We start from the raw sequence: 14545 nt of genomic DNA, 5'->3' as shown, positions 1-14545 counted from the left end.
GATAAAGCCCTAGCCTGTTCTCCATTCGTCTTTTGTCAAGCAGGGAGGAGTATAAACGCTCACAGTCACCTGAGCCGCTTTCCCAGTAGACCTTATCACCATGGCATCAGCAGCATTTGTAAACCAGAGCCTGAACGTCGAGCTACTATTGTGTGTGTGTGTGTGTGTGTGTGTGTGTGTGTGTGTGTGTGTGTGTGTGTGTGTGTGTGTGTGTTTATGAATGTGTTTGTGAGGACCGGATCATCACAGCAAGATATTCACAGGTATGAGCCTCTTATTATTATTGCTACTATAATTGTAAAGATCTAGTCAAGCTCCAGCGGAGATGTTTAGACCCTCAGCTCATGTTCTCACTCATCTCAGACTTTATAAATCATTCATGCACACCTGATCTGGAGAAGGAAAACCTGCATGGAGATTGTTTTCTTTTCCTTCCCTTCTTCCACGTGTGATGTGGTCAGGGTTTACACGCATCCTCGAGGTGGCTGCAACTTGATCTCAAAGAGAAAAATAAAACACACCTTATTATTTCATATGTAACAATCCTGGAGAGCAGCACAGCCTGAAAGTCGACATTTTTTACACCTAAAGGAAAAAAAACAGGCTCAGAGTGGAGCTGCTGGGGCTGCTGAGGAGATGAAAAACAGCTTGCTGGTTTCTTCTCGCAGTCAGTTGAGGTTGCTATATTTGCATGTTGATATTGCAGATGGGACTCTTGTCAGACAAGCTGATGGCCGCTGTTTGCATGTAGGTGCGTCTCCCTTTCTGAGTTCAAGTCTTTCAGAGACATCACAGTTACACACACACACACACACACACACACACACACACACACACACACTGGAGTTCAGGATGTGTATTAGGTGTTGAGTGAATCCTTATTCATAAGATGTTGATTATCTTTTGGGAACAGCAGCTCGAACTTTGGTGCAGCAACAAATCCCAGGTTTACACTGTTACTTGATGGTTTCTGGGTAAAAAGGATTTGTACGATGAAGTTTTCTATCCAGAGTTTATTTAACATTCAAGGAAGGAGTCTCCAGTGTCAGCGCTTTGCAACCACGACCGAGGAATTTATAAAATTTTTATTCTTTTGTTTATTATTTCAATATAGAGAAGATTGTGATTGAGGGCGTTGATAGCCGCCGTTGTAGTGAAAATAAAGAGTGTTGCTTTATAATAAATGAAGATGCATAGCCGTCGAGATGTGCACTGATCCGATACACTGGATCGATACAGACAAAAGGAAAAGAAATGTCAGATCGTATATCAGGAAAGGAAAAGAAAGATGAATTTGACCCAATGCTTTCACATATCAAATTGGTTTTGGGTTTTGAATTAAGAAATGTTTCCATATAAAAAATGGGAATTAATTTTATTCTGTATATCCAGTGGCTGGGAAAAGTGTGGAAACACCTAGAGGTTTTTAGTTTTTGAGTGCATGTTCCTTTTGTTTTTATGCTATGAATTCAGTAAAAGGATTAATTAAATGGACAGTGAATAAATAGAAGAAAGTTCTGTGGAGTCCAAATGAGACATTTGTGTCTTTAACAGAAGAACTTGTGTAAGATGGAGAACAGGAGAGAAGATGTGATCAGACTCCCTCACCCCCACACTCACACTTGGAGGTGGAAGTTTAATGGTTTGGGGTTGTTTTGGAGCAAAGAAGGTCCCGGAAAGTGAAAGGAATCCTGATCCAACATGGCTTCCATTTCAAACTTCAGCACCATGCAGTTCCGTCTGGACTGCGGCTCGTTGGAAGCGACTTCACCATACAACAAGACGATGAGCCTGAGGTTCTGTATGTGTTATTTAGAGAGCAGACGTCTGGAGTGATATCTATCATGGAATCACCTGCCCAGTCATTGCACCTAAATCCTACTGAACTGCTCTGAAATGAAGAAGAACATCTCACACTAGTGAAGAACATCTTTGGAGAGTTTTACAGGAGGCACAGCAAAATATATCAGCTGAACGTTTGGAGGAACAAAGTGTCCAGATGCTGAGTGTGTAAAGCTGTTCTTCATATTAAATTTATTAATGGAAATAAAATGGAACATCAAAAAATGTTAAGATTTGTTGGACCAAAGGAAATCTTCATACTGTGGCATTGCCGAGTTTGTCGCATAGAAAAAAGAGGAACATGCACGTGTCTCGCAAACACCATAAAAGCCTCGGTGTTTGTATAAATAAAAATCAATTATACAATATAAGAACTATATTTAAATGTTGTGGTTTTGTATGAGTCGTGTTTTGAGCTACACCATATTGCCAAAAGTATTGGCTCACCTGACCTTTCCTGTTATATGTGAATCTTTTCCAAACTGTTACCACAAAGCTGAAGACTTTCAATCGTACAGGACATCTTTAGATGCGCTATAATAAAATTTAGCATTCACTTGAACCCCAAACCTGTTCCAGGCATGGCGATGCTCCTGTGCACAAAGTGAGCTCCTTAAAGATCTGGTTTCCATGCTTTGGAGAGGAAGATCTTGAGTGGCCTGCTATAAAGCTCTGATCTCATCCCTACTGAACACCTTTGGGATGAATGTGAATACTGACCGCAACCCAGGTCTCCTCACCTACATCAGTACCTGCCTTTCGTAATACACTTGTGGTTTAAGAAGACAAATATCCATAAGCACACTCCAAAATCTGGTGGAACATCTTCCCAGAAGAATGGAGGGAATTAGAAGAGTAGATTGGGACTAAATGTTGATTGCGATGCTTAAAAATCACATACCAAACTTATGACCAGGTGACCCAATACTTTTGGCAATATAGTGTATATCATTTGATAAAATTGCTGCTTTGGTGAGTTTCTTCAGAATTATTTAATGGTGTAAACATTTTTAAATAATTATCAGATGAATATCAGTATTGGCTGAGGTTTTAGTTTCAGTATCACTAATCATATTATCACTGCTGCAGCTGCTGTCACACCAACTTCATGTAATTAAAATGAATCTTGTTTTGCAACAAATTTTTTCTCTCTCAGCCTCGAGGCTCCACCTCCAAAAGGTTTCACACTGCAATTGTGCCAGGAAAGTTTTTAGCTACAGTATGTGAATGAACTGAATATAAACAATAACAAATACAAAACAAATCATGGATCCTAATGGTGTCGAGTGAAGCAGTGAGGATTTCTGTTTGATTTTATACGTAATTGAAAAATACATTAATATTTATTAATTATATATACAGTACAGACCAAATGTTTGGACACACCTTCTCATTCAAAGAGTTTTCTTTATTTTCATGACTATGAAAATTGAAGATTCACACTGAAGGCATCAAAACTATGAATGAACACATGTGGAATTATATATGGAATTATATACATAACAAAAAAGTGTGAAACAACTGAAAAATGTCATATTGTAGGTTCTTCAAAGTAGCCACCTTTTGCTTTGATTACTGCTTTGCACACTCTTGGCATTCTCTTGATGAGCTTCAAGAGGTAGTCACCTGAAATGGTCTTCCAACAGTCTTGAAGGAGTTCCCCGAGAGATGCTTGGCACTTGTTGGCCCTTTTGCCTTCACTCTGCGGTCCAGCTCACCCCTAAACCATCTCGATTGGGTTCAGGTCCAGTGACTGTGGAGGCCAGGTCATCTGGTGCAGCACCCCATCACTCTCCTTCTTGGTCAAATAGCCCTTGATGCCTTCAGTGTGACTCTACAATTTTCATAGTCATGAAAATAATGAAAACTCTTTGAATGAGAAGGTGTGTCCAAACTTTTGGTCTGTACTGTATATAAAATATCTTCACAAATCTCCACAAAATCTAGTGGAGCATCTTCCCAGAACAGTGGAACTTATTATAACATCAAATGAGGACAAAATGCGCAAAAGAAAGCACAAACAGGTGTCCACAAACTTTTGCCCATACTGTGTGTATTTCTATCGTTGTATTTATGGCTTTCAAAATGGTAAAGTATCAACAGCAGGTAGACAGTAGTTTGGCCAAACACACACAAACACACACACACACACAAACACACACACCCACACACCCACTTTCTGACCAATAAGAATTTATACTATGAACATGAAACCTGTCTGATGTTACATGTTCAAATCTAATCTAATCTCTCGCTACAAACAAAACCACACTGTCTTATTTTTTTCTTGTTTTTATCCAAACAGAAATCTGAAGATGAGGTGTGTTCCAGCCTCGCCGTCTGTTCTCGTCCTACTGTGTGCAGGAAGTGTACTTTTCATCGCAGGTGCGTTCTCTCTTCTCCTTTTCATGTTTGTGTTGTTTCTAAAATGGAGGAAGTGAAATGGGAGATTTTGTTTACAGGATTAAGGCAGAAAATACTGGAAACTCTGAAACAGAAATGATTTAAAGATTAAAATGTTTTGGGTCTTCATAATTCTTTACAATTTTTGGAATCCTTTTTGGAATTTTTGGGAATATTTGATCCTTGTTATTGTTATCAGGATTAGTCACAACTTATATGCTATGAAAAAGCCCAATGTGTTCCTCAATTACTTAATTTTAATCTCCGTATTAGTGTATTTTTTATTATTTTATTAACTGCTCTTCTTCCTTCTTAAAACTAAAGTTTTGAATATTTATTATTAATTTACACGTAAAAAAAATAAATAATTAAATGTCTTTGAAACTGAATCTGAAAATAAACAAACATTTTCTGATTTCTCAACAATCAACAATAAATTTAACATTTAAAAAAACACACAAAAGACCTCACAATTCAAAGACTTATTTAAATAATTATTTTGTACTATTGAAAAATATAAAATATAATTTTTTTGGGGAGGGGGAGGGGCTTACTTTCTTTAACCTGTCAATCACAGCAACATGAAATGTTTTTACTGACTGTCTGTGACCTTAAAATAAAATTAAAATGCAAAAAAATAAATAAATAAAAATAAAAAGCTAAAAACGATGGATAACATAATAAATTAAAAATGGAATTACAAACACAACTAAAATAAAATATAGATAAATAAATAAATATAAATAAACCTGGAAGTAGAATAAAATAGATAAAATAAAACAAAAATAGACTTGAAATAGAAAATGAATAAAAAATTTTATAGAATAAAAATAAAATAAAAGTAAACGGAATAATAGCATTATATAGCAAAAGTAAAAGATACGTAAAACACCAAAAAGTTTCTGCGCAGATTGAATCAGATCAGAGGCGTAAACAGTGTGCACTTATTTTCAATGACTTTGAATTATTGAACATTTTGTGAGCTTGTGTGTGCAGAAGAAGGTGGATCACAGGATACTTTGCACCGCCCTGTAATGCAGCAGCAGATCAGTTTATTAGTCTCAAATCTGTTGACGGCTAAAAGCAGTCTTAAGCCTACCGGGAAACTAATTTAAAACAAAACAAACATCTAGTTCAGGAAATGAAGATGTAATTGTATACAGTAAATAATAAGAAAGTGTACATGAGCGCTTTCTGTTTACTGAAAAATCTCTTGGTTTAATTTTCTTTATATTATATGTAATGTTTCCTCATCAGTGTTGATGATATATATAATAATACGAGTAAAGAATGAGCTCTTGTTGAATAAATCGTCTCCATGGACCGGTAGATGTTATTATATCAGCAGTCATAATAATACATTTTTTTCACCCTGTGATGTTCAGACGTGACCCTGCCGATGAAGATCACCTCCTCCGGGCCTCAAACTTTACAGCTGGCACAAGGAGAGCAGAAAACCCTGGGGTGTACGTACACACCCGGGCCTGAGGATGTCGGTGAACTGGACATCGAGTGGACACTGGTCAGTCCAGACACCACGCAGAAGGACAAAGTGGTGAGTACACAGAGACGATACAGAGTAACTGAGCACCATGGGAATTATTAACAATCCAATATGTTTTAGATTAGGAATATTCAGCTCCGATGCAGTGACGCGGGATATCAATTAGCTTCATTATTAAAGCAACAAAAATGAAGGAAAAATGAAGAAAACTGGATTTCGATCATCTACTATACTGTCATGAGTGTGTCAAAACATGACCATGAGATTGGTTTGTTCTTCTTTTTGAACATCCCATTCCACATTTAGTGCCTATTTGCTCTTATAATAAGCTCCACTCTTCTGAAAAGATGTTCCACTAGATTTTGTGGAGATTTGTGGAGATTCATTCAGCCATAACGGTGTTAGAGGTGGTTGAGGTGAGGAGGATTTGGATTGGAGCTCAAATCCATGTAAAGCAGATCTTCATGGACCTGGTTTTGTGCATTGTCATGCTAGAACAGGTTTGGGTCTTCTAGTTCAAGTGAAGGAAAAATGTCATGCTCCTGCATCCAAAGACACAATTGTCTGTCTCTGGTTTTGAGTTTAAGGAAAAAACACACTGTGGCTTGAAAAGTCAGGTGTCCCAATATTTCTGACCCTACAGTGTCGTTTTAATATTGAAATATTATATGTGTGTAAAAGCTGCAGAAATCTACCTATAATGAGCCGTATATAAATGAATAAAGGCACACGAAGCTGTATTTTGATCCATTCAGTCAGTTTTATTATTACAAATGTTTTATCATCGTGTGATTTATCAGGTTCTGATGATCTGATGTTCCTGCATTCTGTCTCTCAGCTCCTGTCGTATTCAGGTGGACAGAAATATGTCCATGGTGACCCAGAGTTAATGACGGGGGTGGACTTTGCCGTGAGTGACCCCTCTCTGGGCGACGCCTCGCTCTCGATCGCCGAGCTCACGGCCTCACACACCGGAACGTACCAGTGTAAAGTGAAGAAAGCTCCGGGACTGGACATGCTCAAGGTCACTCTGCAGATTCTGGGTAATGTAACGATTAACATCTGTTATACCTCAATAATAAAGCGTCCTCAAGCACCATAAATATCACATCACAATTCTTGGGGATATTTTAACAATATAGTGATACTCAGATATACATACATATTATAGTGATGTGATCTTATACACTTATGGACAAAAGTATTGAGTTCTTCCCCAAACTGTAGTAGAAAGTTGGAGGCACACAATTGTATTGAACACCTAAAATGTGTGAAATGAGCGATTTCTTTAGTTTTGCCTTCATTTCTCAGGTCCTTCGTCTTTTTTTCTAAATGGAAATGCATTGGAACAAGTTGAACAGCATTCCGACAAGTTCTGTTTTTTAGAAAATAAATGCTGCTGAACGAGTTGCACAGACTTTTCTGTGAAACCCACCCATTAGTTGGAACTACAAAGATCATGCTGTGATAAAGGATCAAGTGTATCGTTATAGTCAGGATCTTTTATACACTTTTTAAATCTCATTTCCATGACGTTCCCTTCAACTCTTTGAGATTGTCACCCAATCTTTCAGAAAGATACGCTCCAGATTCTCGATCCGTTTCTGATGAATTTGTTAGTTTTGGATTTAAAAAAAAATTGTGAATTATGACACCTTTGTTCCTTTTCTGATTTAATATTAAAAGCAAAAAACAAGCGTTTTATTGTTTCTGAGCACATTCACAATAAGAGAAAACAGCAGGATGTGGTTATTTATTTGTTTTTCTGTGTGTTTGTTTGTTTGTTTGTTTGTTTGTTTGTTTGTTTGTTTGTTTGTTTGTTTGGTAACAATGCTGTATAGTAAGTGTGGATACTGGAAAGTATTTGGATGTAGAAAAACTAGTTAAAAAAATAAAAAAGGGAGGGGTGCACAGAACAGCAGTTTTTGGTATAAATATAAAAATAATACAATATATTTCATTGCTGCAGTGATATTAAATAAATTGATTTGAAATGCAGTAAAAAATGATATTTATATTATTTCAACAGTCACAGAAAATTGTATTATAACTGTAAAATGTGTTTAAATACATTATAATACAATATATAATATATGTTCAAATGATTACATATATTACAATATACACATTTATACACATTTTATAAGTATATATTTTTTTATAAAATATAAACTAATTATATAACAGTATTATCATAAACACTGAATAATGGTTTTGTCTTTATTTTTTAATTCAATTATATATAAAACATTCCAGTGTTATATAAAGCCATAAAATTTATTTACATGCAATATAATATAATATAAAATAATATAATAATAACAGTTTTAAATTCATCTCTTGTTCATATCTCCTGCAGTCATTTTAGGGTTTTTTCTTTCAGTAATAATGTAAAGGTCAGAATAAAAGCAGGTCAGCATGCGGCGTTACCATAGAAACAGAGCACAATTTAGAATTGGAAAAAAGAAAATCCATCTTGATCAGCTGTAGGTGGTGAGAGCAGTTTACATCCGAAATTAGAAGAAGCCGAGAGCATAACGTTCGTTCCGCTGGGTTTTGAAAGTTCAACGAGTGAAGAGATGAGTTGAGAAAGTAGTGATGAGTTTCCCTTCCTGAACTTTCTTCATTTCGCTGCTGCCATGGCAACGAGCTTTATAACCTTGACGTCGCTTCTTTTCTGAAGAAAAACAACAGTAATCTTACACAAACCGAACAAGAACGTCAAGACACGTAGCCGCGTCGAGAAGCTGAACGTGTGTTATCATTAACACAAAAGATCAACAATCGACCGTCATCAGGCGCCAATCCACGTGTTTATTGTGTGACGCAAATCATAATAAAAGATGTAACAATCAAAGTCTGTGTATGTGGAAAAATAACTTTTATGGATTGAATTGGTTTGTGCTTTTTTTTTATATCCCATTGCACATTTAGTCCCCATTTGCAGTAATAATAAACTCCACTGTTCTGAGAAGATGCTTCACTAGATGTTGTGGAATGTGCTTGTGGAGATTCATTCAGCCACAAGGGTTTTAGTAAAGTCAGGTAGTGATGTAGGTGAGGTGAGGAGGCCTGGGGTGCAGTCAGCGTTTATATTCATCCCAAAAAAGTGTTCAATAGAGTTGGAGCTCAATAGCAGGAGATCTTCCAATCCAAACAATGTAAAGTAGATCTTCATGGTGCTGGCTTTGTGCACAGTGGCATTGTCATGGTGGAACAGGTTTGGGTCTCCTAGTTCATGCTACTATATCCAAAGATATACTAAAAAAATTGTGTGCCTTCAAATTTGTGCTAAAAGTTTGGGGCAGAACCACACATGCCTGGAAACATCAGGTGTCCCAATACTTTTGGCAGTATATCACTATCAGAGCATCTTATTCAACAGTTCTGGGATCTGACCTAACGTAACCTCCTCTGTCCAACAGAGCGACCATCAGTTCCGAAGTGTTGGATGGAAGGAGACGGGGGCGTGGGGACGTCTCTGATGCTTCGCTGCAGATCGGATGAAGGTTCTACACCCCTCCAGTACCTGTGGAAGAGAGAAACCGGAGGTCCGATTCCTCCCACCGTTACACAGGGTGAGTGTGATGTCATATTGTCATATCAGACCTCAGAGCAGGTTGTGTGTGGTGGGGATTGATTTTTTTTTTTTTTTTAATAGACTTAATGGTTTTACTGGAACAGTGCCATTGTGATTTTAAAAAACGCCCCAACGACGGGGGAGTATATATTAGCGTCTCGTTTGTGAAAAATGACCTAGAAATGGAAGGTCAGGAAGCGTGCTTTTAAAAATGATGGATTTTTTTTTTTACCCCATCGTAAGCGTTTTTTGTACAAAGTCTCTAATTAGGAAGAATCCAACCCACAACTTGTACAAAATTAAATAAATCACTTTTTAATTAAAGAAGTAATCAGTTACCTTTAAGTAATTACTTTTACCACGAACCCAAATTAACCTCCTGAGTGTGCAGGACTCATGGGAGAGATAAAACACTTTACTAGCTTTACTTATCTTCAGAGCCCTGCTTCTGCTTCTCCTGCTGCTGTGAGCAAACATAACGAAAAAGGTGTGTAAAAAAACATCCAGTGCAAATGTTTGTGCACCCAGGCCTCAGATTGATGAAACCATTAGACCCATATTTGTTTCAAAAATAAAAAAAAAAAGGTACTGGGCTAAGAAACCATAAGAGCAACCAGAATCCAAAGAGAACCCGTCCTTTTCTCTTTTGGGGGACATCAGGGAGTTGTGTAATACCTGGCAACCCATTTCATAATTTCTGGTTATATCCTGTTGAGAAAATACAATTAGCTTGATAAACGGGCAGATTTTTTTTTTTAATAGGGTTTTGATTTGTGTCTGTGTTCCTTAGATCCGTTCCTCGGAGAACTTCTTATCTCTAATCACTCCACGGACTTGATGGGAATCTACGCATGTGAGGCGTCTAACGCTGTGGGGAAAGAGTTTTGTCGAATCAACCTGCAGGCCTTCAGTCGTAAGTGTAAAAGCTACATCCACATACGAAGGTTAGAAAAGTACCGAGTACTGAAATCTCCACACCTTTACGCTCACACATTTGCTAATTAGAACATCCCCTACCATCTCACTATCGCTAACATTTTCTTGGTGAGCCAAATGTCAGAATATATTGTTACCTAACTTTGGGTAATAAATTATTTATTTAATCATTAAAGTTCCATGGATTCCATCATGTCTCCTCTTCTTAGCTTAGATGTGATTGGTCCTAAATGGTGGCGCTTTTACTCAATCACAAACTAAACTCCGCCCCAAAATGTATGGTCCATAATGACCAAGCAAGTCTATAAGTAGCATCTGAGAGCGGTTTGTCACACATACACACTCCTATTCGTTATTTTATTCCTACTGACTGGTGTGTGTGTGTGTGTGTGTGTGTGTGTGTGTGTGTGTGTGTGTGTGTGTAGCTCCTAACAGAGCCGGTGTGATCGTGGGCATCGTGTGCGGATGTCTGTTGCTCATCATTATTATCATCATCATCCTGTTGCTCCTGTTCTTCCGATGCAGACAGCAGCGGCGGCGATACGAGAAAGAGTTCTCCAATGAGATCAGGTAGAACGAACGTGATGGCGTCTCACAACACTTGTTTGTTAATCGTAGTTAGTGGGAAAAAGACGGCTGATGTTCCTCATTTACGCCTTGATCCATTAATACCTCATTCTGCAGATTTATCACAAAAAAGAACAAGAGAAAGAGGCTTTTGACTTCACATGTATATTACAGCACAGTGAAATTCTGCTTTCGCATATCCCAATCTCAGGGTCAGCCATGAAACAGCACAGAGGGTTAAGGGCCTTACTCAGGGGCCCCAGGGGCCCCTCAGCCTTCCAATCTGTAACCCAGAGCCTTAACCACTAAACCACCATTTACACTTATGGCATTTAGCAGACGCCTTCATCCAGAGTGACGTACAAAATTGCTTTGAGATCAACAAATAAATCAACACTGGTTTGCTGTTTTTTTAAAATAAATGTAAACAAAGACAAAGCAAACCTGGAAAAGTGCAAGTTTCAGTGTTTCAGGAAGCTGTTCAGACTTCTCGGGGGAAGTTCATTCCTGCCCCTTGATGTAAACCTACCAAACCAAGCCTTTGATTTGTCCGACACACCAAATATGAGGGAAAAAAAGGCCGGAAAAATTGCATTTAAAAAAACTTTTAAATTCAACTTTTCTCTTATTAGAGGGAACTGAATATCTACAATGAACTTTACTGTACAATAAATTGCATTGCATTAAACTCTATTGTACTATAAGTTCAATGAACTAGAAAATATACCTGCATTAATTAAAGCAGATTACAGAGCACTGTTTTTTTATTTATTTATTTTTATTTTTAATAAATAGGGAATCAGAGAGAAACCATGGCAACCTTCATTTTAATAAAATATTTAGTACAATGCACCATTTATTTTCAGGCCACTGCCCTCAATCAAGTCTGATTTTTGTTCCTTTGTAGGAAAATGTGTGGGCAGCTCTGATAAATAAACATTTCGAGTGAGATTTTCTAAGCAAATACGGGCAAACCCAGATGATTGGCTTGAACTGAAGTTCCTACCTGGAACGACCTTCCCTTTTAATATAGAGACATCGCACATATGAATACAGCTCAGAAACAAGAATTTCAGTATAATTCAATTTTATTTGATTATATATTGTAATAATAGACATGGTCAGAGAATCTGGATTTACATTTACAGAAATCTGGATGTCATCTTTACCTTTTTAAATGTATCCCTAACAAGCAGGAAAACTCCCGTAGATCTCAAACCCTGAGAGCAACCAGAATCAAAAGGGAATTCATCTTCATTTGAGTGCCACCAGGGGTCCATTCTCCATTAGTGGGTCATTTAATTAGCAGGATTTTATTACTATTTATTATTATTAGAGCTTTCTGAATTCAACCTATCACGCAGGATCAACACAAAACTTCAGCACAGTGTGATAGACAGATAAACAGTCAAGTCAAGTCAAGTGAACTTGGACTTGTCTTGGACTTGTTTTTCTTTTAAGGGGAATCTTTTACATCATACATTTTTTATACCTTTATATTAATAATTTGAGTCAGGAACAACATAAGTAGAAAAAAAAATACCATTTTGTTAAATTTTCTTTCTTTATTTCTTTATAACTGCTTTGGGGGACTGAGCACTGATAGAAACACAATTCAAGTTGCATTGAACTGAATAGAATATTTTCTGGTTTCTTGTTTCCAAGTTCTGGTTCATCCTGTGTTGGTGCTGGCATTGGGAAAACAAGATTCTGCCAGTCCTCCCTCCCTGTTTTTACAGATTTCAAGGTGTTACCTAGCATTTCAATATGATTTTCAGATTCTTCATCACCTTGAGAATAACACACACAAAAAAAGGCACGCTCATTGTCTATTGGAGCATTGACCAGCCAATCAAAGCATTGCCTTTCCTGGTTTCTGGTATCCATATTTGTATAGCCTTTTCATTCAACGTGTGAATTCTGATTTACTAATCACGTCTGCACGTGTGTTTTGAAAAACCTAACTAACCAGAACATAATTACCAAGAGTGGATGATCTTAGAAGTATCTTTTGATCTAGAATGTAGTTATCGATGTACGAAGAGATGCACGCACAGTCACAGGGAGCACTGACCTTCTTAAGTCAGTGAGTCAAAAGACATCGTCCTGTGTTCATGGGGAGCCGTGCAGCAGGTGCTATTCTCATACTCACATGTTCTCTCATTAGCAGCCTGTGAACTTCTCAATCATGATGATGTTATAAAAGCTACAGCTTTACTGCTGAGTCTTACTGTTACAAAGTGCTGAAACTGGAGACTCCTTCCATCCATGATAAATGTTGCTATAGAAACAATCCTATATCAGATCTGTGAAAAGTCAAAATCGATCTGCTCTTGTTGCGTCCGATTATCAGGGAGGACGTTCCAGCACCCGAAAGCCGACCTACAAGTCGTGTTTCGAGTCGTCACTCCAGACAGGCGTACAACCAGATAAACCAAACAGACCACCTCCATCACACGGAGACAAGCAGCATGGGATACGACGGCACGCTGCCCAGATACGACGACAAATACGGCTACATCGTCTGACACCTACGATAGTTTCATATAAAAGTGAAAATGACTACAATTTAGTGCTGAAATACAAAACACTCCCTTTGTATACCGTGTGTTATTTATAGTGTGCATTTATATGGTGATGCGATGATTTTTGTATACATGTGTTTCTTTTTTTCTCTCTGTGTGCAAAGGTATCATTTAAATTGTGTTACAATGTTGTAAAGAAGATTGAGGGCATTATGGTGAATGGATGTTGGACTTTAATGACCTTATTATTATTATTACTATTATTCAGAATCTAACTGCTAATCATTTATTTTGTCTTTTGTATCTGCAGATACAAGCAGATAATTTAAACATCACCCCCACACCTGTGTGCTCTGAATCTGTAAATAAAACACCAACTTTTTATTAAATACACATTCAAGAGTTTTATTTGTAGCAGAACGCACACCTGCTGTCAAACCCTCACAAGTCATTCCTTATTTTGCTGTTTTTATGATGAGGAAAACGATCATTTTTTGGACATACCAAGAAAATAAACATACAATGACAAAATTCTGAATAGAATCGTAAAACAAGTCAATTTACTGTATAATTATAATAAGTGTATAATTTTCCCAAAATGTCTGAATGATGAAGTCATTTTATTCAACGGTTTGGAAAGATTAAATATGATGAGTGAAAGTTAACATAAACATAAATATAACAAATATATAAATAATCAAAAGTGTGACACATAATTAGGACATTATTTTAAAATATATATATCATAATTTTTCTACAAATGGTAAAGGATATGCCTGTGGATGTGGGATTCATTTGGGTTTGTGAAAAATTAAGTCTAAAAACAGACAATTTTACTATATAAGAATCATATTAAGAATCAGTAAATCACTTTTCTAAGTGCAGTATTTTAAGAATTAAAAGTATATGTGTAACAAAATTTCATTATTGTCTTTGTAATCATAATTTTTTTATTATTTATTTTTTTAATAAAATGAAAAGTTGTTATACTGAAAACGATTTCAACACAGACTCCATATCTCTGTAACAATTTATTTATAGTATATTATATAGCATATTGTCTATATGATATTTTATATTGTTGTATACTTATGTATGTTTAAGTCAATCATTATTATTATTATTATTATTATTATTATTATTATTATTATTATTATCTATTTTTGTTTATTGCTTGTGTTGCCAGCA

At 36.7% G+C, this 14545-nt stretch overlaps 2 protein-coding genes across 2 annotated transcripts in view; one reads left to right on the top strand and one right to left on the bottom strand.

Annotated features, from left to right (window-relative positions):
* The window catches only part of si:ch211-127i16.2 (probable flavin-containing monoamine oxidase A), a 52906-nt gene extending 52483 nt beyond the window's left edge, over positions 1–423 (bottom strand). The window contains 1 exon segment of the mRNA XM_046860357.1: positions 388–423. The gene's annotated coding sequence lies outside the window, so the exon portion shown is untranslated.
* On the top strand, positions 113–14278 carry vsig8a (V-set and immunoglobulin domain containing 8a). The gene is made up of 8 exons (XM_046860358.1): positions 113–263; positions 4148–4227; positions 5631–5800; positions 6588–6792; positions 9175–9327; positions 10120–10242; positions 10691–10835; positions 13186–14278. Exons 1-8 carry the CDS (start codon positions 217–219, stop codon positions 13358–13360), a joined length of 1098 nt encoding a protein of 365 aa, XP_046716314.1. The 5' UTR covers positions 113–216; the 3' UTR covers positions 13361–14278.
* Positions 14279–14545: the final 267 nt, after the last annotated feature.

This window comes from Silurus meridionalis, chromosome 11 (assembly GCF_014805685.1).
Source record: "Silurus meridionalis isolate SWU-2019-XX chromosome 11, ASM1480568v1, whole genome shotgun sequence".
NCBI classification, from domain to species: Eukaryota; Metazoa; Chordata; class Actinopteri; order Siluriformes; family Siluridae; genus Silurus; species Silurus meridionalis.
Note: the sequence above shows the minus strand (reverse complement) of the source record. Positions and strands in the feature narration are given on the sequence as shown.

Bases quoted from the DNA above. Each gene is read 5' to 3' on its own strand.
- vsig8a (XM_046860358.1), top strand. From the start codon at position 217: ATGAATGTGTTTGTGAGGACCGGATCATCACAGCAAGATATTCACAG. The intron at 4,228-5,630 runs GTGCGTTCTCTC...TGTGATGTTCAG, and splicing joins AAGTGTACTTTTCATCGCAG to ACGTGACCCTGCCGATGAAG. The intron at 10,243-10,690 runs GTAAGTGTAAAA...GTGTGTGTGTAG, and splicing joins CAACCTGCAGGCCTTCAGTC to CTCCTAACAGAGCCGGTGTG.